General features: G+C 38.3%; 2 protein-coding genes across 4 annotated transcripts; one reads left to right on the forward strand and one right to left on the reverse strand.

Moving 5' to 3' along the window:
• Window positions 1–835: 835 nt before the first annotated feature.
• Window positions 836–1,312, forward strand: LOC128256984 (male-specific sperm protein Mst84Dc). Its single transcript, XM_052987755.1, has 2 exons — window positions 836–987; window positions 1,045–1,312. Exon 2 carries the CDS (start codon window positions 1,063–1,065, stop codon window positions 1,216–1,218), a length of 156 nt encoding a protein of 51 aa, XP_052843715.1. The 5' UTR covers window positions 836–987; window positions 1,045–1,062; the 3' UTR covers window positions 1,219–1,312.
• Window positions 1,313–13,772: 12,460 nt separating this feature from the next.
• LOC128256976 (uncharacterized) lies at window positions 13,773–14,800 on the reverse strand. Of its 3 annotated transcripts, none has more exons than XM_052987744.1 (3): window positions 14,553–14,800; window positions 14,176–14,494; window positions 13,773–14,118 (listed from the first exon to the last, which is right to left on the reverse strand). In XM_052987744.1, the coding sequence occupies exons 1-3, from the start codon at window positions 14,663–14,665 to the stop codon at window positions 13,786–13,788; spliced, it is 765 nt and encodes a 254-aa protein (XP_052843704.1). In that variant the 5' UTR covers window positions 14,666–14,800; the 3' UTR covers window positions 13,773–13,785. The 3 variants fall into 3 exon arrangements, with proteins under 3 accessions (XP_052843704.1, XP_052843705.1, XP_052843703.1); XM_052987745.1 differs by having other exon boundaries at window positions 14,176–14,444; window positions 14,553–14,795; XM_052987743.1 differs by having other exon boundaries at window positions 14,176–14,500; window positions 14,553–14,795.
• Window positions 14,801–25,433: the final 10,633 nt, after the last annotated feature.

Consider the following 25,433-nt stretch of genomic DNA (forward strand, 5'->3'; position numbering starts at 1 on the left):
ATTCGCTATAACATTATCGTTGCTAACGGGTTTTCATTTTTCCAATTTCCAGGCATGACCTTTTTGTGCTTTTACATATCGACCTAAATATAATGCTTTACTTTACCAAAAAGCACGCATTTCCGGCACGTATGCCAGTTCCGGTCAAGCTCATGTCGAACAGCATGTGCTTCCTTCTTGTTTCCCATTGCTACTCGCTCCTACTCAGATCGGCAAGGCCAGTTAAAGGAAAAATGTTAACTCATTTGCTTGGAAAATGACTTTTTAATATGCCGCACACTTTGGTGACTCCGTTGGTTCAGTCGAATTTGAATATTAATATTTATTAAGGCAAGGAATAGGAAAATACGCAAAAGAGTCCTTGAGTTGCGAAGGGCCTAGACGGAAGTGCGTAGTGGTCATTAGGCTTGCCATTATATGTGTTCCCCCAGGACGTGTGCCGAGTACGGGTACACTTAATGGTTAAGTGCTTATTCACATTTACCACATGTGTTTAGGTACAACATGAAATAAAGCTTAAGTAGGGGCCATTTTGACGTTTTGATTTACTTAGGATGTTGATAATTTTCGTGGTGCCGATAATTTCCATTAGCGTAGAAGTATCCGGGGTAATTTATGTTTTCGTGTAGAAACAAAAAATTAACTCGGTTTTCGTCATATAACTTAGTAAAGATTGCAAGGTTTCGCTATAAATTTATTTCTGATAGCAAACAGAAATTACTCCACAAATGATAAATGCTGTTATTGATTCATGAGCCATTCAGAACATAAATGTTTTATTTAACTTTTCTCAATTAAATAAATAAAAATTTAACTCATATTTTTTTTAAATGTATTATTCCATCACATTAGCCGTGAATCATTTTTTTAAGTCTGTCAAACTGTGCGTACAGATTAAAAGCCAAGACAAATTCAGTCTTACACCGGCCTCTAACACGACAACATACAAATTTTTGTTATTTACGTTTTTTGGACTTCAGTTTACAAGTAAGAAAATAAAAAATATTTGACTATTCTTTCCTCATAATAACGCGTTTCGTTCAGGATTCTCACAACTTCGTCATGTGTTGCGGACCTTGCTGTGGAACCTGTTACTACCCCTGCTGTAGTCCTTGCTTCAGTGGCCGCTGTTTCGGGCCGCGATGCGGATTTTATAGTGGACCGTGTGGGCCTTGCTGCGGAGGCGGTTGCTGCAGTAGCTGCGGACCATCATGTTAACGTACCTAGAATCTGGACAACTTTACAAATGTATTATCGCGGCCCATTATACTTGAAATGAAGATCAAGTTCTAATAAAGGTGTATGACTTTTATTGTCCTGAGTTTTTTTTTTCTAGTGCAGCAGAGGTTACACTTTCATGCCTGGCAAGAAAATAGGGTTACGCCTTCAATTACGCTGCTAATTGCCCAATGACCATTATAAAATATCCCCTTGTGTCGTCCCCTCCGCGGATAATGCTATTAATGCTAATTTATGCACAGCCCAAAGCGAAAAGCCAAATAGAATCCAACTATTAAGTTGGACAAACACTTCAGAAGTCAGCGGGTCAGCTATAAACCAGTTGACCGGACTGACCGCTTCACATTTGGTTTGCCTGTCCTGGTCACTTCCTGTGTTACACCTCCCCTTGGTCACTCACTGTGTGGTCAGTGTGAACACAAGTTAACAAGCGTGTTATTAGGGGGTTGGGTCGCAAAGCAAATGTGTCATGGCTCGCGTTATCTTTTCGAGTAGCGATAATTGGCTTCAGATTTGTTAAAGGGTTATTTAGCTGGACCATTGTGTGGACTAAAATTAATAATGATACCATAAAAAAAAATGTTTAAATGTTAAAGAGTGACTCTATGTCACTGGTCATACTCCAAATCTCATTATAGCGAGTTGAGTTATACAACCAGCTGGTCCAGCTTGGCATTTGCCAGTATTTTGCTGCCTTATTTTTTCATTATTAAAATCCACAACATTCACATCAAATTCAACTCGAGTCGCGTCTGGCGGCGACAGGGGAGACATTATTTTAATTTTCAACCAAATTTCTTAGCTTTCTGCCTAGAAAAAAACCCCTAACCAAGTGAACGCGAAGAGAACAAAAACTCATTTCAAGGGTGGCAAAGAATAGCGAAAACAAAAATGGAAAATCGTAAAAACCGATGCTTCAGCAGTGGCACATTAAATGAGTCTAAATAAAGTATGCCAGTGCAAAGTGTGGGTGGGTACATATGCGCGTAAGGGGTCAGAAGATGTTAAGCGCTAAGATTAATGGTGGAGTGGTAAACGATGGAAGGAAAATAGCCAAACAGATATGAGTTGGCATCAACACATTTTTATGATCACAAAATTGGTGGTTTACTTAAAGACGATGAATATCATTTTAAGAAATCAGAAAGTTATTGAAACGAAAATATTTTACGGAGCTCATCTTGGGAATCGAATCTTTGGGTTTTAAGTTTTACCTAAAACCTCTACCCTTTTCCAAAAAGTGCAGGGTATAATCAGAAGCAACCCCTAGAGCTATACTTTTTGGAGTCCTTTGCGCTCTCCAAAATCCAAAACATTTTTAAATAAGACTCAGAATTTTTTTTAGAATGTATGAGTGTGAGTTTTGTGCGTATGCTTCTAGAACACTTACTTCAAGAAATTAATATTTGTTCTCCGTGCTTTGGCAACGCGCGCCCTTAACGCATTTTTGTAATGCCTTTTCAAGCGCAACGTGTGTGTATGTATGCTTGCTCATTAAGCAAAAACAAAGTTACCAAATGTTTTCTTTTACCATCCTTGGACCTTTTTATACCCGTTTCTCGTAGGGTAAACCGTAAACCGCTGTTGGTTTTTGTAGGAAAGTATTCTGCATATATTTTACTTAGGCATCTTGTTATAAGTATTCAATTGATTCTGGGAATGTATTATCATTCGATTTTTACTTTTATATCTTTTTAACTATATTTGTTTTATATTTTTGTTTATTACATCATTAAAAACAAAACAAGTGTGAAGAAACCCTCCTCGAGAACAAAATCAAGTATTAAAATGAAGAATTTTATGTTACTTGCTGGCAGCAAGTAACTATTATCCCAACCCATTTAATTATGTTCGCTCTCTCTCTTAGCATACGTGGACCTCGTCATTCTTTATGCCACATATAAAAGTTTGATTTTAATCATGCCCTCAAATTCGTTTATAGGTTGCTTTTGCTATTCTTGCCCCAACCTCTGGTGAGCCCTTCATCAGCGTTTATAATTAGCGGTAAGCTGACCACATCATAAGTCAGCTTGTACTTCTGCACGTTTTAATAATCTTAACAGTTATGCTTCTATCGTTGCCATTATGTAAATCAACGCTAATGAAAAAACAGTGGCAACAACGTCGCTTACCGCATCTGTGGCGGCAGCATCGCATCACCAGCGGCAATGATGACCAACAAAAATCAGCAAAGAACCCGACGAGAATTCATAACATTTTTATTCCAAAGCCGAGTAATTACGCAGTCAAGTAGAAAAAGTTTATCTCTTGTCGAAAAATTGAAAAATTTTCATTTCATAAAATGAGATTAAAACGCGAATTTCCTGGTTGCTATTGAGGAGAGAAGGAGGAATTAGGTGGGGCCGTAGTGTAAGAGTTCACTGGGATCCGCTGTAAAGCCAGGCAAACCGCAAAACCATGGGAATGGTTTAGCGGGTCGGGTGGGTTGATAAGGAAAGCAAAGCTGCCGGGAAGGGCTTAAATCTAGAAAGTTTACTGCCAAAATATTTTAAAGAAAATTACGAAAACGTCGAAGGAAACGAAAAGGGGCCAAGGGGGAGTCGCGGGTCCGCAGCAAGTGAAATACTGGAAAGAAAATAATAATGGCCGCCGAAGTCCGTCAGAGAACGGATTCCAGGACGAGACGATGATTCTAAGAGCGATGAAGGCGAGATGCCTGCGATGACAATCTGGCAACGCCACAGAGCGTGTGTTCGTTGTTGGGGTGTTTGTCCTTCCATGTCCATACGCACTTTCAACCCTTTTTGTGCTGGCGGGGAAAAATTGCGTAAAGTGCGAAAATCACTGTGTCTGTATACAAGTACTTACACACACACAAGCTAGCTACATTATGTACTCCGAAAATGTTTCATTTTACGATATATATGTATCCCGCTTACTCGGTACAAGTAGATAGCGACTAAAAGGGTTGTCCTGGCTAGAGAATGTTTTCTTTTAACAGTTATTGGATTTCAAAATGAAATCCATTTGATGGCAACGAAGCTTTGACATGTGGGGTAAACACGGTTTTCAAGCTCTGTGTTTAAATAAATTATCAACCAACCAATAAATACAACCGTCACTAGGGGTTTCTGTTTTATTTGACCAATGTAAACTAAAAATGTAATTTACCATCATAAATGGATCCAAAACTTTTAATAAACAAGAAAGAAAACAAACTTCGGCAAGCCGAAGTTCATATACCCTTGCAGCTATCGCAAGAATTAAATATTTTTGAAAACATTAAAATTATGATTTACTTGCGTATATGTTTAAAAACATTGAAGCTATGACGATTTGCAGCTTAATTATTTGATTGTTCTTTTATATATTTTTATTATTTGTATGGGAGCTGTATGATATAGTCGTCCGATTTTGATGAAATTTAAACCATAATTCTGAAATATTTAACCATTGCTATATGTCGAAGAACTAAACAAAAAATTAAAAAACAGCAAAGTTATAATTTTTTTTTCAATTATTTTTCCGATTGTTCCTATGGGAGCTATATGCTATAGTCGTCCGATTTTGATGAAATTTAAACCATAATTCTGAATTATTTAACCATTGCTATATGTCGAAGAACTAAACAAAAAATTAAAAAACAGCAAAGTTATAATTTTTTTTCAATTATTTTTCCGATTGTTCCTATGGGAGCTATATGCTATAGTCGTCCGATCCGGCTCGTTCCGACTTATATACTACCTGCAATAGAAAGACAACTTTTGGGAAAGTTTCATGCAGATAGCTTTAAAACTGAGAGACTAGTTTGCATATAAACGGACGGACAGACGGACAGACGGACGGACAGACGGACATGGCTAGATCGACTCTACTAGTGATGCTGATCAAGAATATATATACTTTATAGGGTCGGAAACGTCTCCTTCACTGCGTTGCAAACTTCTGACTGAAATTATAATACCCTCTGCAAGGGTATAAAAATGGCCTATGTTAAATCGATTGTTGCATATTTATAAAGTGCGAATAATAAATTCTGAACTACAAGGACGGACTATGTATATAAATTTTGCAAAAGTTATTTGCTAGCGGCTTGTGACTATCTCCAATAGATTTTAGATGGGTAAAAGTATTTGGAGATGGGTAGGAAGTGGAAATCCTTTTCAAGTTTAAAAAATGTATTTATTTTCGTACTTAATCAAATTTCTGGCGGTTTGAGCTATCGATTTGAGCTACACAGATTTTTATGTTCTTGTTAAAATCAACCATTGTTAAGTGAAAATTCTCAAACAATAATAGCTAAATAGCTAAAAAAATAATACGTAAATTACCATTTTTATACCCTTGCAACGCACTGAAAAAGAAGTTTCCGACCCTATAAAGTATATAAATTTTTGATCAGCATCACTAAGAGAGTAGATCTAGCCATGTCCGACTGTCCGTCCGTTTCTTCGCAAACTCAGTTTTAAAGCTATCTGAATGAGACTTTCCCAAAAGTTGTCTTTCTATTCCAGGTAGTATATAACGAGGCGGATCGGGCTCTAATAGGAACAATCGGAAAAATAAATAAAAAAATTTTTGCTGTTTTGCTGTTTTTTTAATTTTTTGTATAATTCTTCGACTTATAGTAATGGTTAAATATATCAGAATTACGGTTTAAATTTCATCAAAATCGGACGACTAAACTCCCATACGAACGAATTACGCTCTTAATTTTATTAAAATCGTAAGTTACTTTTATAAACATTTTTTTTCGTTTTTTATTTTTATAGTTTCCATGGGCGCTATATGTTATAGTCGTCCGATTTTAATGAAATTTAAATCGTTATTCTAAAATATTTAACCATTACTATGTCTATACTATATGTCGAAGAACTAAATAAAAATATTAAAAACAGCAAAGTTAAATTTTTTTTTATTTTTTTTGTTCCATTGTTCTTATGGGAACTATATGCTATAGTCGTCCGAACCGGCTCGTTCCGCCTTTTATACTACCTGCAATAGAAAGAAAACTTTTGGGAAAGTTTCATGCAGATAGCTTTAAAAGTGAGAGACTAGTTTGCGAGATCGACTCTCCTAGTGATGCTGATCAAGATCATATATACGTTATAGGGTCGGAAATGTCTCTTTCACTGCGTTGCAAAATTCTGACTGAAATTATAATACCCTCTGCAAGGTTATAAAAAGCTGTCGGGGATAGGATTGTGAAAAGGTGTAAAATTTGCATACAAGAAACAGACAATCTGAAAGCAAAAATATAATTGAATCATTAAGCGAACAAAAATCTAAAGGTGCCAAATATTAGGCCGGACAAAGCAGAAAAATGAATCGCTTTCATATGCAAATGAAAGTGCAATTCGAGTTGAACGAAAAATAATGGGAATCTGATTTTGATTTGGCACGTAGCCTACAGCCAGTACTTCAGTCAATACTGTAATAAAAGTGGCGCTCTCTAGAGCTCCCCCGTTTTCCACGCTTAGGTTGTTTCCCCCTCCTGGTGTTTTTTTCTGAAGTCTCTGCTAATCCCTTCCAAATGAAAAACAGAGTGCGGCCTGCAAAATGTGTAGTAAAAATCTCTTCGCTTATAAATTGCACCGTGCACGACAAAATGGCGTCACTACTCGAACTAATCCAATTTATTTCAGCTCCATAACTTTTTCCTATTTGCTTTTTCCTTGGTTGCCCTCCGTTCCATACTCGAGACTGACAGACGCTAAACGCGTCTTATTAGATGAGCTATGTGTGGGTGTTTTTATGTGTGCAATGTTTTCCCTCGCAATTCCCATTCCTTTCCCAACGAACTTTGACTCTTACTCTACTCCCTTCCACGAAGGGGTCGTTTGCTTCAATTTCAAGCTTCTATCTTTTTTGCTTTTCATGATAAATTGCATTTAGCAACCACCAACGCCAAAGATACCACCACCACCACCAACCCACGCTGCCACCCTGTCCTAGACAAATGCAATGTTGGGGTGAGCAAGCATTCCCATTGTTGTTGTTAGAATATGGACACACTCGTGTAAAGGATTTAGCTTTCGATTAAATCTAAGTCTCTTCACCCCCGAATTCCATCTTGGAAAATGGCTGTCAGAATTATGTGAGAGATCTTTCTCTTTTTCTGTTATTAAATATTAATTTAAATTTTAGCAATCATCTATCGAATCTCCAAATTTGAAATTAATCTTTGTGATCGACTCATTCACTTCTTTCCAAATAACAAATCTAAACTGTCTTTATTGGCAAACTGGTATCGCGGGTCTAACAAATTGCGTGGAAATTTGTTTACTTTTCTCCCGCAGTGGGGTCGGCTACTAAAAAACGTTATAGATTTTGCAACCTTAAAGAAAAAGATATTTACTTATGCTTTTTGGAAGCTTATCAAAAGGATGAATGTCTATATACTAACCTGTGTCTACTGAGAGCCCAACTTAATTTTGCTCGATTTGAAAGCTGATTTCCCACTGACAAATATCGCGTGTTTGTCCTTGATCCCATGGAGCGTTAAGTGCATCCTAGCGGCAGCTCCTTTCGTGTCTGGGAAAACAATGAAAAATTCATGCAAATGAAACATAAATGCACACAAGCCAAAAAGGATAATGCGGCATGATGTGAAGCACCACGGAGCAGCGGAAAAACAGAAACACATTTCATGCAATATCGGACTAGGGTGCTTGGTTCATGGTTTTTGTCCTTCTTTAACTCCTTTGTCTGTGGCACGAAATTTCAATAAATTATGCAGAAATTTTTGTGGTTTTCGCGCTTTTCTCTTAGCTGTTTCTCTTCCTTTATGAACATTTTCCTTGCTGTTTTATTCAAATTTGTGTGAATATTTTATTTTCCAGGAAAACAGAATTTTACGTGCTAAGTTTTGTTGTTGAAAAAAGATGCAGAAGGGAATATCAACCCTTTTCAGAGCCGACACAGCATCCAGCTGTTTGAATTAATCCCTTTTTGGACGATCCTCGGGGATCTTTGTCTACCGATATTGTATGCTCAGGTAAGCGATATATGTATACACACATGAAGCTGCGAATATGCAAATAGGTTTGATTAAAAATTTAAATGAGGTCCTTGCCACGGGACACCTTTTTGTGAGGGGAGAAAACATTGACAGCTGCGTTTTGAGTTTTCAAATTTGTGTATCGTAGGTTTCTGCTTAATTTAATTCACCTCTTGAACTCGAAGGGAGCTAACGGAAAACGCTTCATTAAAAAGAACAGATTGATATAAGTTGAAACAAGTTCTTATCTTCTTTTTAAAAACATTGAAGCTATGATATTTTTCAGCTCAATTATTCGACCGTTCCTATTGCAGCTATATGATATAGTTCTCTAAAATCGTAAACTGAACTATCAAATTAAAAATATTTCAAAAAGAATTTTTTTAAATTATTAAATCAAAATATGTTTAATTGTATTTTTTTTTAAAATTATTTTTTTATATTCCGATTGTTTCTATGGGAGCTATATGATATATTCGTTCAATTTTAATGAAATCTAAACCGTATTTCTGAAATATTAAACCATTACTACATCTCAAAGAAACAAAAAAAAATTCAAAAACTGCAAAATAATCATTTATTTTTCATTTATTATACCCGTTACTCTTGGAGTAAAAGGGTATATCGTATTCGTTGAAAAGTTTTTAACAGCTGGAAGGAAGAGTTTCCGACCATGTAAAGTATACATATTCAGGATCAATAGTCGAGTCGGTCTAGCCACGTCCGTCCGTCTGTCTGTCCGTCCGTCCGTTTGTCCGTCTGTATGAACGTCGAGATCTCGAAAACTATAAAACCTAGAGATTTAGAACTTGGCATGAAGATTCTAGTAGTTCCTAAACAGTGCAAGTTTATTTCCGCGCGAAATTATGACGATTTAAAACGGCGGAATTATGTTGTTTTAAAGTGGCATAAGTTCGCGGACCAAATTTACTGGGCGGAATTATGTCTGTGTTCATGGAAATTGCAGTGAAGATGTTCTCACTTTCAACATAAATTATTCTTTATCTAAGGACCTTTATGGAATAGGATTTTTTTTTTATAAACAATTAGTGTATTTATTTTCATATAACTTAGGAAAATTTGTTATACCCTTGCAGAGAGTATTATAATTTCAGTCAGAAGTTTGCAACGCAGTGAAGGAGACATCTCCGACCCATTAAAGTATATATATTCTTGATCAGCATCACTAGGCGAGTCGATCTAGCCATGTCCGTCTGTCCATCCGTCTGTCCGTCCGTTTCTACGCAAACTAGTCTCTCAGTTTTAAAGCTATCTGCATGAAACTTTCCCAAAAGTTGTCTTTCTATTGCAGGTAGTAAATAAGTCGGAACGAGCCGGATCGGACGACTATATCGAAAAAAAAATAAAAAAAAAATTATAACTTTACTGTTTTTTAATTTTTTTTTAGTTCTTCGACATATAGTAATTGTTAAATATTTCAGAATTACAGTTTAAATTTCAATAAAATCGGACGACTATATCATATAGCTCCCATAGGAACAATCGGAAAAAAAATACAAAAAAAATTATAACTTTGCTGTTTTTAAATTTTTTTATTAGTTCTTTGAACGCCCATAGAAAAAAACTGTCTAGAACGTGTTTCACCAAAAAAGGGCCAGTTTGGACTCATCTGTCCAAAAGATATTACGTCATTTTGATAGTGGCCAAATTTATTGCACTGCTATTTCTATGAACCCAGCGATACATACTTTATAGGGTCGCAGATGAATCCTACACTGCGTTGCAACTGACTGAAATTATAATACCCTCTGCATGGCTATAAAAATCTACGAAGTTCAAGTCGAACCCGGACCTATACTTGCACATTTACAATTTTCAATTTTTCACTGTTACCCAGATAACTGTGATTCGACCGATCACAGCTTTATAACTAGAATAAAATTACTACCACAACATAAGCACAAGCTTGCTCCTCTCCACATTGTGAAATTTTAGCCTTCTACAGTTTGCGCTTGAATGGTACCATGCACCTATTTGGTTGCCTTGCCGAGCAGCAGCCAAAGTACAAATGATTATGTTTATACTATTAAAGTAATTTACTAAAAAATGACGCCCCGCCAAAACAAGATAATCCGCAGTGTACTTTTTCTCTCTCCCCTATCAAGAGCTGATCGTCAAAGTCAACCGCTTTAGCTGGGGGTTAAGTAGCTTGCTGTCTACTTAAGCATAATCAAAGCATGGCAAAGCGAATAGGCGATCAAACGCCGATTTCGATCTTTCCTGGTTGCCGATCGCTAGATTTATCACAACATTTTACAAAAAAGCTGGATAAGTATGCTGCTGAGCGGGGCAGGCATGCCCAGATTGGTTTCCATTCGCTGGCTACGTTGGTAGCCAAAGTGCGAGATCTACAAATAATATGGCCAACGGAGCTGTATCTACCCTTAGTCCCCTGGCTGGAGGCTGCTAGGCCAAAGTGGAGGCCATGTGTGTTGGCTTTGAGGTTGGCGATCGTTAACTCAATTCCTTTCCTCCGCGGCCTGTTGTGTACAGTTTTATTAACCCCTGCCGCTGATTTGGTGATAACGATCGTAATTTTACTGGTACTCTGGGTGCAACACATGTTGCACTTTCCAAGACTCTCGTCCACGCTATATTATTTTCCCTACTTTAGAAAATTCTTTTTCCACTTTAATCAGTATGTCGCAATTTTTGCTGTTGATCGTTCGCTCTCCTTACATTTTCGAGTCTGCGTCTACAGTCCCTGTACGAAGCGGAGTTGCAACTTAGTCAGATTAAATGTGTGTTATCTTATATATACCGTGATTCAAAGTGTATACGCCTTTATTGCATTGCAAGAATTTCAGTTGGTTTTTCGAAGAGCATTTACAAAATCCAACAAGTTCTGCTTTTTCTTAGACTTTTGGTTTTGTTTTATAAATGCTTCTCGAGCAACAAAGCTGTTTTTTTTTAATACGTTTACCTTACAGAGTTACTGTTTATTAAATCCATACTCATAAATATGCATGGGCCACAGCGTAGAAAACAAAAATGGGGTCTTCTAATTACGCCAAAGAAAGGGGTTCATTCTGTTCAAGTAAAGTTAGGCAATAGGCTATACATACACATTTGCTGAAATACACACAATTCAGTTTCATCAGCTGACAAAAAAAATTAAGTATCATAAATATGCATAAAGAACTCTATGTAGTAATCGTGTGTATATATTAAGGTTTAGGTATATAATAAAAATTATTCTTCTTTTCGGAATTTACCCCTCTGGAGAAAGTTGCAGCTAAAAGCTATTTGCATAGTTGCCGTGTCTAAGCAAATACGAAACCTATATAATGAGTCGCGCAGCAAAAACGGAAAAAGGTTTACAATTAAGAAAGAGAAAATGTTGTCTGTCTGGCTTCATTGGATAGCGTTTTCATGTATTTGACTTTGCGGTTCATTGATTAAAATCAAACTGTTTAATAAGGGTGGAAAACTGCCCCTGCTTAAGGGCAAATAGCGATCAGGAATTCTGCCAGTCTTTGTTAATTATGTTTTTTGGTTCTCTCATGGATTGACATCCTCTTTAAGGCATAAACACGAGTATCTACTTATTTGTGCCTACCTTTAAATGGTGGTGTTTATGTTTCATAACTGTCGTTATGATTGCGCACAACGTTTACAATCGCAACGTTCTATTTATTCGTTCTGCCGAAGTTCCTCTGGGTTCAGTATTAAAATGATTTTAATTTTAGATTAGTTAAATGCAAAAAAATAACAAAGTCCTTGCCCTTTTCCCATCACACACACATCACAATCATAGTATTGACAAGAATGTCAATATGGCTTATTATTTGGCTTGCATGGCTCTGGTTACTTAATTTAAAAGACACCAAACGATTATTGGTTTAAAATTGCTTAGGACACGCGAAACGATTTTGCAGTTTTTCTGCGAATATTTTGTATATTTACACGGTTGAGTAAATAGGTAGGCGTTGATCCAGAAAAAAACGGTTTTTATCGTTTAGTGTTATGTAACATTAAGTCCTGCATTGAATGGAGGAATGGTAGCACCTTGCACCCTTGAAGCATTAGTCATTTACAAAGTTAACCGAACAGCCACTTAGCAACTATTTGGTGTCATGTGACTGTTTTCAGCAAGCCCTACAGTAAATATCAAAGTTTTCTCAAAGACGCATGTCCATTAATCTCTTACCCACCAAAACTTACCACCACTTCAATTGCCAAGTCACATGCAATTTTAGGCTTCTTTTTTCTACTTTTGGAGATGCTGAGGCAAGGGCTATTGCTGATGTGAAGGAGTCAGTGTGAGAAACTCACCCAAATCCATTACCGTTTTATACTGTCTCACCTTTCAAGATGCGATTTGCATAGCGTTTAGGTTGCCAAGTCGGCATCGCATATTAATGTATTTAAGTCGTAAGCGTGCGCTTTTCTTTCATGCCTTGTTCGGTTTCACATCTCTTATCCAAGCCATTTGTGCTGCTGTAGTCCTCAGTAGCTGTCGGTACATTGCTATTCCTTGCGATTCTCAGGTGTACACGAAAATCTTTTTTGTGCGCAACAAGTTTCTGGACAAAATTCTTGCCTGATAAATGATATTGCAAACAGTTCTTGACTCGATATGCATAGAGTCGAGGTTGCTGGTCATTAATAATTGCTGTTGGACGGTAGTTACGATGACCAGCAGCTCGGGATACTTGACATTGCATAGTTATTTAATCTTTTGTTTGTGCGAGCACAAAACCTAAAAATATCAGGAGAAGAATCTTGTGGATATTTTTGACTTACAGGTTCTGATATTAATACCCATATATGGTATCCAGAAACCTCACAAAGAACAGAGCACAGATAAGCGATCTTTAAAACAATGCAAAGCTTCCACAAGTTGCCACTTAAAGAGGGCTGATGATGGATTGTTCGTACGTGTTTTGAGACTGGTTTCAAGGATATAGAATAGGACAAGCAGCAGCAAAAGCACACGAGACTCATTAATCCTGGTGGCAAACGGGTGACCGGGACCTTCGGCTGACTTGCCACGACTCATTTGTGCTCAAAACTTTGCAGCTTGATAAATTGCCAGCCACACAAGCAGCACAAGCATACATTCTCGCTTCTCTTACCATTTTGCTTGAGGCCAAATCCCTAACCATGTTAAGTGAGGTTGTAATGTTATTTTGCCTTCACCTTTTTCGATAGATAAACACTTAACACGTTTTTGCCAGAGATTTAAATACTCTCCCTTGGTGCCACCATTTATTTACCAGCCATTCAATCATATTTATCTGCCAAAAACCTGAAGAGCTATTTTTTAAGCTTTTAACGCAGCCCTTTAGCGTTTTGATATACAAATACTATACACAGGCTTTCTCAATTTTTCTCATTTGATGCGTTTGTTCTTTGCATTGTTTAAGGGTCTGCTATCGTCACGTTATGCCAAATATATTGCTAGGTTTGTTTTGTGCGATTGTCACGTTTTTGTTTTGATTACTTAATGAGAAAAATGAAAAGTAATAAAGGCTGAAGTAAAAAAAACTTTTCTGCTCATGTTGAAATGAATTGTATTCTTTAAAAATATAAACTCAAAAGCTTTAAGAAAGCTGTTATTATTAATTGTACAGTAAGCTTGAGTCGCTGTTACTATCCTCATTGCTTGTACAATCAAGAGATCGGTTGTCTTCCGAGTCCGTGTCACCCAAAACTGCTGAGCCTGATAAAGAAAGGGATGCGCTACCGGAATTTTCAGCCGAGCTTGGTAAAAGCACATCAGAATATTCTTCAGTGTCCGAACCCGATTCTCCATTGCAGCCGGTTACATGATCCTCGTCGTAAGATTCACTAGTATAGGCCTCTTCACTGTCCCCATTTGTCGCACCAGAGTTTAAAGGCGGCTCACCAGTATTAAAGCTTGAAATTCTTTTACTTTCATTTGATCGACATCCCTGTGTATGTGATTTATACATACCCGTGCTTTGATCTGGAAACATTTAAAGACTCACCAAAAGAAAATTTCGGCTTCGACCCAAGGTCTGGGCGACATGCAGCTCCCTCATCAGTGCGTTTCTCTCCATCGAGTGATACTCGCGTTGAAGATGGCACTCCGACTGCAGCTCTCGGTTCTCCTTGCGCAAGTGAAACATTTCGCTCAAGATCTGGTGCTGTTTCTCAACTACAGTGGTCACCAGCTGTTCAAGATTCTGAATGGTTATCTCGCATTCCAGTAGCTTCTTCTTAAGAAGCCAGTTTTGTGAACGACAATCGGCAAGATCTGAGGTTGACAGAGCGTTATCGGGAGCATTTGTCTCTAATGATTCTTTACTAGCACTTAAGAAAACAAGTTGTAGCCAATTGAGGTGGTAATCAAAAGATCGCTCACTTGTCTTTCGGGCTTTCGCGTACTGAGAAGTCATTAATAGTAGGCATTGGAACCGTCTCAAGGTTCCTGGGTATATCCTGACTGGGTGTATAAAATTGGCAAATACACGACATTGTTCGGCAAGTTTTGGAATCCTTAACATAATCGATTGCACATGATTATCTACACGGAGGTGACTAGATGTTATTTATTCCTTTTGAAACACCTGAATTCACATATATGTAAATTCCTTTTTTCTGACATTTTACTATACCACCCTGATCTAATCTGAGTTTCTCTTAACTCTGATACCATTCCTATTAAGTTAAGACTGCACGGACAGCTAAGGGTGTAAAGAAACCCCACATCCTCGCAAGTATTTCACTTTACAGTTTGAGCCCCATCACCCTGCCGGCCATTGCACACTTTACGACTTGACATTTTCACACTTTGTTGGCAACGCTTTGGATGCTTCCTAGACACTCCCTCCTGTGAAACTGGGCAACTGACTTTTAGGTCGTCCCAGCGTTGATGCAAGCTGCACTGTCACTCGCCTGTCCTGCGATACGGGATGTGCAAATGTGTGGCTTCAGCTGCGAAGGAACTGGGGATGTCTCACACTTCTGTCTGTTTTTTGTGTGCGTCGGTGGATTGAAGTGCAAAATTGGTTTAAGTGTTTGCTAAATTGGCAGCAAAATGGCTTTTTCAATTTATACAATTTTATGTGCGGGTCCGCAGACGGCGGAAGCTGTTCAAAAAGTTTAACCGAAAAACTAAATATTTTTTCCCCTCATCTGTTTTGGCAACGAGTACTGCCTAGCTTGGTAATTGATATTTCGATTGTTGACTTTGGGGGGGATGTGCGGAGCCTCTGTCTGGTCACTAGTACACACCTCTAAAAAAAAGTGGCTTCAGACCTGAACTCATACCAATCCCACCGGCCATTTCACACGCTTACTATCGGTGCTAAATGGTCTACAGTGGAGATAATCATGGTTTACACCCAAGCAACTATTGCAAAACACATATAAGAATGCTCGTATCTTACGGTTTATTTGCACCGACTTAAGGTCGGCGAAAACCCAGTTGTTTAAGCCGCATAGTAATCGTGATACCTAAACAACTCCAAATTACATACCAGAGGGCGCTACGCATACCATGTTAACATAAATTTTATAGGCCTTCTCAGTTAAGGTGCACCTCGCGAATAATTCCGCCTTTGTAGCATGGCCAACCTCCTCGCTCAACTTTAAACTAGACAACACATGCAAGCGCACATTTAAAAAGGCATAAGTCATACGTGGCTAATAAATTGATTTGCTTAAGTGGATTAAAGTTCATTGCTATGACATATACAGGATGCTCGAACTCTGGTCGCGAAAAATGAACTTCGAGTTGCTTGTGTCTTGGAGAAAGGGCAGCTTGGCCTTGATGGAGCCCCCTGTACGTTCAAAGCAAAACCACCTATTTTTAACTCAAACTATGTTACTATTTGGAGGAAAAGTCTTCTGCCCACGGAGGAAGGAATAAAATTATCGTAGCCGAAAACATTCAGTGGACTCCTTGCAGGCTTAGTCGCACATCGTACTGAGACGACGATGGCTATGAAAACCAGAAAAAAGAAACTCTTAAAATGCCAGTTTGAAGTCTATTATTTGCTGGACACGAGCATATATTGATTGCATCGCAGTTGCCTTGGTCAGGCACAAGATTCGGGAAAGCAAATTGCTTCAACAAATACTCGTACTCCCGAAACGGAGAGCGCGAGGGAGCTGGAGATGGGGATGATGATGTTGGTGGGGTGGCAAGAGGTGGATAGAATCACATGGTAATCGGTGCACTGTGAAACCGAAACCAGAAACGTAAAAGCAATCGAAGCCAAGTTTTGGGAATAGGTGTTCAAAACCCGTTTGCAGGCGCAACGTGCAGATCCGTTGTGAGACTCTTCGGTGTTTTGGTGGCTTCGTGTACTGCAGCATTTAGCGTCTTGATCGGTTTATCACCGATTAATTAGAGTTTGATAAATACGCGCACGCCGTGAGTATATAAATCATAGCAGCAGAGGAAGTGCGCTGCAATTATTTAGCCCAACAACCAGAGGACCTAGCCCCAAAAATACAACTCGAGGAAAATTTGCATATCCCTTCACCCACTCTCATGAAAAAAGTAGCAGTCAAATTGTAAAGGTAAACATGGTTTATTTTTGCACGTTTTGCTTTCTGATTTTTCGCCGCATTTAGCATTTTGTTTTGTTTTGGGCTGTCGCTGCTTTTGACGTTGCCACACAAGCAGAATATTTTGAAAGGCAAGTGCACGGTGGCAGGAGGTGGTTAGGGTGTTTTGCAAAAGTGCAAAAAAATATCTTTGAACATTTTTCTGTCTGAGAATTAATTATGAAAAAACGTCCTTTGAGATGCGCTTGACGGCCACGATGAGATGGCAACAGCGGTGCTGATGAACAGGAGTTTTATGAATGCTAATTTGAGGTTATTTTTTGGGTTCGAATTAGGAATAGGGTTGCTTAGGAGGGAGAAGGCTTCTTTGACCCCAAGGTGCTTCTGATTCTGATCGTGGGCCTGCAGGTAACGAATGGGAGTGCCATATTTGCTGGGAAGAAGTTACTAACTGGATACCTGAATTTCTTATACTCATTATACAAACTGACGAAAGCTTTAACTTTTTAGAAAGAGCCTTTATAGAAGATGTTTAAAAATGTACTCTTTATTTATTTCACTTATCAAGAATCCCTAAATCCTTGAGTTCGGGAAATGGCTGAATTTATTTATATAAGTTGAGTGCTCATTTTAGTTTGCCTTTCACTGCCACATTTACGAGAGTATGCCACGAAGAATGTCTTATGTTTTATTACCGCAAGAGAGCTCCAACTGCTAAGCAGAATGCAACATAAACTAGTATGGAGGTTATTATTATTCGAAGACTACTCGGCACCATGATTGCTACCTTTTTTTGCATTTGGATCGTATTTGCTCGGCAACGTCTTTTATTCTTGCCCATGGCAGTAGCAAAAATGTTGACCACTTTCTGCATGGAAGAGTTTTATGTTCCACTTCAGCCTTCGACGTCCACTGCCCTTCCTTTTTTCAGTTTTTGTCGCACTGGAATTGCTCTCGAAATATCTTCGTTACGGAATGAATGACCACTCGTGACTAGTACTTTGCTCTGAACCCAAACTATTTGCGGTTTTTTCTTCACTTCCCTTTGCACAATTATCCTGATTTCAATATTACTGCGTCATAAACAAAGGCGTAGTCTGACCTCTCAGGAAAGAAGTAGGAGGAGATGCAGGATTCCAAGGATTGTTCACAAAATTATTATTATTTGCTTGCTCAGGAATTTTTAGTTGTTGCTTGTTATTTATTATAGGCAAGGAAATGGTAGTATGTCCTGTGACCGTCTTAGATTGTCTTTCTGCTTTGGTTTATTGGGTCTTTTTGAACGAAATTGAAATTAAATATCAGGAAATTGTCTTATAAATTTATTTCTAAAGAAAAAAAGAAAGCAAGCAAACTTCGGCAAGCCGAAGTTTATATAGCCTTGCAGCAATTGCAAAAATTAAATATTCTTGAAACAGTGGCGTAGATAGCTTTTTGATATGGATATGACTCAGAATAATATCCTGTTTTTTTGTAAGATTTATTTTACACTGCGATAATAATCCGCGTTGCACAGTCGTGTACAGAAATTGGTCACATTTTTCACATTGATAAGTTGCATTATAAAAAAATTCTCTTATCGCAGAAGAAATTCAAGCTTTCGAGATTTTTTTGCTAATTCATCAATGACTTCGTCCGCTGTGATTATATGCAGCTGATGCAGCGCCGCAGCACGCAGTAAACTGAAAGGGACTGTGACTGACTGAGGTATCACTTGGAGGTCGCATGATTGGTCGGTCCGTTAGAAGCCCTGGAGTTATCATATTTTCCACGAACCCTCCTGATGAACAACAAACCGGCAGGCAGACGCCAAAACTGCGTAAATCCTGGGAAACGCAGCGACCGCTGGCAAGCTAAAAGATTCCAGGAAGAATTTGTCGATTGACAAGAATTCAACAGTATTGAACATAACTCGGGCATTCGAAACTTGAATATGCTGTACAGCAGAGTCATCGCGTAAAAATGTGTTTATTTTTCAATTTTGAGATTATATCATCTTAAAATTCTCAGACCCAAGGGGGGGATTGATCCCCCTGATCCCCCCCCCCCCCCCCCCCTATCTACGCTACTGTCTTCAAAACATTAAAATCATGATTGACTTGCGTGTATTTATTTTATTTTATAGTTTCTATCGGAGCTACAGTGACGAACTTAATTATTGGCACAGTTGGTATGCCTGACTTTAACATTGCTTTTCTCCACTAAAAACTAAGATATAAATTTAAAACAAATTTTATTCTTATATATCAATAAATTTACAACAAAGCAAACTTTACTTCATGATATTGTTTTCCGATTTTAATAAAATTAAAAGTGTAATTCTGAACTGTCAAATTATTAATTTATCATAAAGAATTTCTAAAAAAAATTACAAAATAAGAAAGTTAAATTTTTTGTTATATTTGTATTGTTCCCATGGGAGCTTTATGTTATAGTCGTCCGATTTTGATGGAATTAAAGCCGTAATTCTGAAAAATTTAACCATTACTATATGTCAACGAACTAAAAAAAATTAAAAAACCCCAAAGTTAGAACTTTTTTTTATTTATTTTTCCGATTATTCCTATGGGAGCTATATGCTATAGTCATCCGATTCGGCTCGTTCCGACTTATATACTACCTGCAATAGAAAGACAACTTTTGGGAAAGTTTCATGCAAATAGCTTTAAAACTGAGAGACTAGTTTGCGTAAAAACCGGACTGACAGACGGACGGACAGACGGACATGGCTAGATCCACTCCCCTAGTGATGCTGATCAAGAATATATATACTTTATAGGGTCGGAGATGTCTCCTTCACTGCGTTGCAAACTTCTGACTGAAATTATAATACCCTCTGCAAGGGTATAAAAATAGTTCGAGTTTACTTCAATACTTATCGTGTTTGATTTTCTGTGTTTCCTTTCAACGTTAAGCGTTTGGATTTTCCTTTAATTTTATGTTCTCGGATAAAGCAGACTCAAACCCCTCATTAAAAAATTGGCTCAATTTGTTGAAAGTAGCGCCCTTAAGAAACGAAAAATAGCCCAGAGCAATGCGGAAGCAACTTAGCTTGTATGCCATTTTCCAAGTAATAAAATCTGTAAAAGGAAAGCCCCCCTTTGCAGGCACAGCGTGGGATTCGACTCGTAACGCACACGCGTATGGACATTTATCAAATATTCAACTGTCATTTTCGCAATCGCAAAGCGTATTTAATGCTTTTTTTTTTACATAACGCAATTGAACATTCATAAGCTTCAATGTTGGCGAAGAATTTACTAATACCCAGATCTCCATTTCCACCAAAACCCGCAAAAGTACACAACCCAATAACCCAATATTAAGGAAATTGGCTAACGGGAATTGAAATAATAAGTGGGAAGCATGTTAAGGGTGTAAGCCGCTCACACCATTTACTTGCGAATTTTCCGACCTGCGAAATTTTCCAGAACAAAGCACTCAACGGAACACGTGACAGTTGTCGCGTGTGTATGCCTGCAAAACAAGGCTTCGTTTTGCATTTTCCAGTTTTCCGCGATGTGTCAATGTGCCGAAAGTGCGTAGCAGTCGCAGTCAAGTGTGTAATTTGCGGTAACGTTTTAAGAGGGTTTGAATAGATTGCTTCATATAAATTTGGGGGAATCAGTTGCCGGGGAAAGTCAGGAGTGTGGGTACAATGGCGTTTCATCGGATGTTAACATCCGTAATAGATGTTAATTTTTGTAAGGATATTTTTTTAATTATATCGCGCGACACATGTTTTTCAATTTGCGGACTTTAAGCTCGGAAACTCCATTCCGCTTTATAGTACAGTCTCAGTTCTTAATTTTACTTATTTTGTAATTAAAAATAAACACCTTGTATCCTGCTACTATAAATTGTTCGTTTGCAATACTCAAAGAGGAAATTGCACAGAGCCTACAAAAAACTCAATGGGGAAACCCTTCCATAAGAATACAAAATAAAAGTCTTGGATAAAAATAAAAGACAGCCCACTGAAGCAAATTCTGATTCTGTATTCTGGGCCGTCCTGTGGACTCAGCCGTATTCGCATTTGCATGGCTGGCATCAAATTATGAAGTAAGTAAGAGAGCACTCCATGCATTAAAAACCATTTAATTTGCTAAATCGCCTTGCCAGACATCGTCGGCAGAGCTCAGGTCTATCCGTTGTTGTTGGATCCCATCGTGGATAAGCGGGCGGAAGCGGATGACGCGGAGTCTGTGCACATTTTTGGGATTTCTAGACGCCTAAGAGGGCCGCCCAGCCTACATCCAGTCCAAATCTCACATAGACACTTGTTCCAACAATTCTTTTCGTTCTTTTTGGAGCTGGGTAAAGTTGAATAAGCCATGCAAACACTAGAAATCCCCGAGACTACTTGAGTGTACTTTCATCTGCCATCGCCTCCTGTGCCAGGCGATAATTTTCACTTTTTTGTTCGGAGCTAACTTCGAATTCCAGTGAAGCTGCCTTCTGGTTTTCATCGAGTTTTTGTTCCTTATTCAATTTTTGTTTGTTCAAAGCTATGATGCGTAAAAAGCCCAATATAACAGAATTCAAGGCAAAATTAAATGAAAAGTGAATATATCTTTTCATTTTAATCATACAACTTTAAACGCCGCCTAAAAGCAGCCAACAGATTAATTCGAAATGTATGCTACCGAATTGTATATGCTACCTGCATGTGGGAAAGCAATTAAACTTGGCACGAGAAACAAATTTAACATTAGTTGTTTTATTCCAGCAACCGAGTGGCGTGTCAATGGTAATCAAGTGTTGTCATTGCATGACTCTGCATAAAGCGGGGTCCTCAGACCACGCACTAAAAAGAAGATGCGTAATCGAAATTTAGCGAAGTCTCGAACTCTAACGAAACGAAGCGTTTAATTTAATTGACTGGTCGCGGACAGTGCTTTTGTCTACACCCTTAAGGACCTAAGGACTTACCCGCCTAAAGGCCAAACCCAATACAGTATTTCTCATTAAAAGCGTATTATGTATGTATGTGGGACGGTATGTATCTGCGCCGTCTTCTATCCCGGTACAATTTTGTCAATTCATTATAAATTATTTTCCATGCTAGGAAAGAACAGAAGAAAATTCAAAAAATAAATTGCAAACTCATTCGCCTCGAGAAAATGCAAACTTTTTTTGGGACGGATAGAAGTTTTTTTAAGTTCGATACAAATGCAAAATTACCAAATCAGTCAGGCAAAAGCGTTGGGAGCCTTTTCCCAAATGCCTCTGAAGTTTCGTTTAATGATTATTGTAGACGGTTTTTGCGTGTTTTTCCCCTCTTGAACCTAGACTGGGTAAGGCATTAAACCTTGCGATTTATCTGAGTTGAAGTTTCCTAGCACTTAATTTAAATATTTCCATGGAGACTTGAATGTAATATTGATGTTGATCCTGCCTCAGTTTAAATGATTATAAAAATCTTCAGCAAACAAATTTATTTTGCATTTTATTTATTTTTTAATTTTTAAATAAGCTAAGCAAATTCACTTAACACTTCATTTATTGCTTAAAATATAAAGTAACTGTAAACAGTTAATATTAAGGTTCAGTCAGTTTATTTTTATTTAAGGTGCATACCATTGTTTTAAATTTATGTTATATTTTTGCTTACTCATTTTAAACACCCTTTTTTTCAACGCATTCAACTAGAAAACTGAAAGCCTTGCTCAATACAGAAAACCCAAAATGAAGCTAATTACAAAAAAAAAAAAGAACAAACGCAATTCAGTTACTCAAAACAAAGAAGAGCGACACGCGACCACAGACTTTGAAATAAAAAGGCTGGGTCTTTTAAAAATAAACAAGTTAAAATAAACTGATACACTGAACGCGAACTTTGTAGCACCTTATAAAATAAATTCTTCTTTGTTAGATTTTATAATATTGATTTATAAACTATAATTTTTTTTTGCCTAACTTTTGATTGATTCTAATTATGTCCCTCTTTTCAAATGAGTAGGAAATTATTTATTTAACTACAAAGAGTAATCAATTTTTGAAAAGCATTTGTTTGCTTAAATCAAAAATATGGTACTCAGTGAGTAGATATGTGCATTTAATGTTAAACATGATTTTTCACTCATTAAAATTGAAGCGCAAAAAAAAAACCGCAAAACCCACCGGAGGGTTGGATTGTGTTTTTGGCATAATTTATGCGCATTTATGAATTTGGGAAAGTGCGAGTGTTGGCTAGAGTGTGGCGAAGTGTTAATTTTGAGAAATGTGCAAAAAACAAAAAGCATTAGAAAAAATAGACAGATGAGGCAGCAGAGCGTGCGGTTCGTTGACTGCGTGCAAGCGTCTCGCACGCTTTTTAACGCGCCGCAATAACTCCGACGCAGAGGACACTACTTCCCATGGTCCACTAACCGACAATGGGAACATCGAATTCAACACAAAATACAACCCAGTCACAAAGCCAAAGTGCAGACCAAAGGAATGTGACTCGACTACCGATTTGAATAACCAAACTAAACCCATAATTCATATGCGCCACAAAGTCTGCAGCAATCAAATTGGCATTAAATGTACAGCGAGTTGAAATATTGTATACCCTTCGATCAAATTCATCCAGAGTATTGAGTGTCCTCTCCACTTTTTTTGCATTTCCAATATCAAAGTTTAAGCACTCCGTTTTTGTGAGGGTACGAACGTAGGATAGCTTTCCTCTCGAAAACTTCTCCTCTCACAAAACCTCTCACAAGTCAGAAGCCCGCAGTCGCAGTCCCGGCTGCCATCAAAGCCCAAACGACATAATTGCAGCCTGTCTGCAGTGGCTAATGCAAACAAACATGGGATTATGAGACAGAGAGGCCCGAACGAAATTGATGATGAAGCTCGCTCCCCGCCTGACCCCTAACAAGTAGCTGGCGAAATGCTTAAAAATTGGGTCTCTACGTGTTTCCACAGCAACGCAGATCGTGCAGATAGCATTTTATTAGCTCCGCCACAAATTGTGCTGAACTTAAGGTTCAACTTCTCCAGCCTAGTGCATAAGTCCAAATGCATTAAAACTAGTGCAGTTCAATCATGTGCATTGCGTTTGGCGAATCGATTGGCCCCGCTTCAAACCCCAAGAATGTAACTCACGAGCTCTTTTCAGTTGTACGAAATTATTATTCCACCTTCAACAATTTGGCTCCCGTTTTTGGTGTTTGCCATCCCCAGCATCTTCATTATCATCAATACAGTCCCAGTGCAAATTTTTCATGGGAATTACATACGTGATAGATTGTTTTGTACTGCACTTCAGACATCTAAGCCCTCCGAAAGCTGCTGTGCTGATTGGTTTTCTTGCATCTGTGATTGCCATGCTCTAACTTCATCGTCATCATATGGGACGTGACTGTGCTAAGATTGTCGGGGACCTGAACAAGAATGCATCCTGAGTACGCATGGAAATGACTTGTTTTTGAAGGATAGGTGTAATCAAGGAATTGCTTTGAACATTTGGCATGGGCACTCTTGTGTAGTAAAAATCTAACTCAAATGACTTTTGATTGAAACATTTTGAAAAAATGTTCTTCGATTAAAAGTTAAGGTTAACAAGCTACAGGGAGAGCTTCACAAGGCGCCCCATTGTGGACATGACCCCTTCAAGAAGATCAACAGGTGGTACGCTGTAAGCTATGAACCAAACTGGTAACTAAGATACCATATTTTCAACCCGCACTCAACAAATTGTAGAACATGCACACTAAAAACGCTGAAATAATTCTTTTAAAAAGTACGTAGCTGATCCAAAATCTAGATTTTAGTGCTCATCAGTGGACAATATAAAAAGAACGAAAATCTAAGAAAATTTATTTTATTCTAGTGAAAGAGTCGTGATCAGTGGCCACGAAGCTACCAGCACATGAGCAATTGATGATAAAGACCATCTCCTGGTGCCAGCCAGGAGACTGACCAGCAAAAATGTCTGTTTTCGAGTGCCTTCCGCCAGCTCGTTGTAGTTCAATTAAAGATTACGCCAATAAATTGTACTCAGTAAGTCGTTCAATTTAAGCTATGCAACATTTTCTGTCCCTCAAAGGACTGTCTATAGCCGCTCGACCGGCGCTCTCTATCAGATGCATCATGTGTCATAAGCAAGTTGTAAGACGCCGACAAAACTTCAGGCTCACCTAGGGTTGACCGCGTGACACAACCTTTATGTATGCAGCAGCAAGAATTAACGTAGGCGCTCTGAAACAAGCAATCAGAATGGGAAATTTGTATTTCACGACCTGACACGGGCTCAACAATTGCTTGGAGATCGCAGCATCAGATCGCGCAGATGCTGATGCGGATGAGGACTCAGTTCCAGTTCTTAGATTTCCATAAACGACACCCCAGAACCCGCCCGCCTTCTCATCCAAAGATATTGTCTACAAAGCGTAAGCAATTTTTATGCTCATGTTGCTCGTAATCACCGCAAGCCGCAGGTGGTAAAAGGAGTCGTGGATAACCCCAACCCGACCACGTCTGTGGCAAAACCATGGCAGACACCCGAACGCATCTCCCCAAAAGCGGCGCTATGCTGATTGAATTGCACTAATTGCGAATTAAAGCTCTGCATTTTGAAGACAACAAATTGCATGAGTTTCAAATTGAATTGCAGAATCTCTGCAATCCCTACACCGTCCTGAAGCCCACCCACTCCAACTGCCACCCTCTGCAGCTACTAATGAACGCTCTCTACTCCTGTTGCAGCTTGTTTGGCTTTTATTTCGCTTAATTAATTGGC

This window comes from Drosophila gunungcola (assembly GCF_025200985.1).
Source record: "Drosophila gunungcola strain Sukarami chromosome 2R unlocalized genomic scaffold, Dgunungcola_SK_2 000079F, whole genome shotgun sequence".
In the NCBI taxonomy this organism is placed as follows: Eukaryota; Metazoa; Arthropoda; class Insecta; order Diptera; family Drosophilidae; genus Drosophila; species Drosophila gunungcola.

Excerpts from the sequence above, each read along its gene's own strand:
- LOC128256984 (XM_052987755.1), top strand. The coding sequence starts at position 1,063 with ATGTGTTGCGGACCTTGCTGTGGAACCTGTTACTACCCCTGCTGTAGT.
- LOC128256976 (XM_052987743.1), bottom strand. The coding sequence starts at position 14,665 with ATGTCGTGTATTTGCCAATTTTATACACCCAGTCAGGATATACCCAGG. Across the intron at positions 14,501-14,552 it reads CGCGAAAGCCCGAAAGACAA|TGCTAGTAAAGAATCATTAG; the intron begins GTGAGCGATCTT and ends TGTTTTCTTAAG. Across the intron at positions 14,119-14,175 it reads GAAGCCGAAATTTTCTTTTG|GGATGTCGATCAAATGAAAG; the intron begins GTGAGTCTTTAA and ends TCACATACACAG.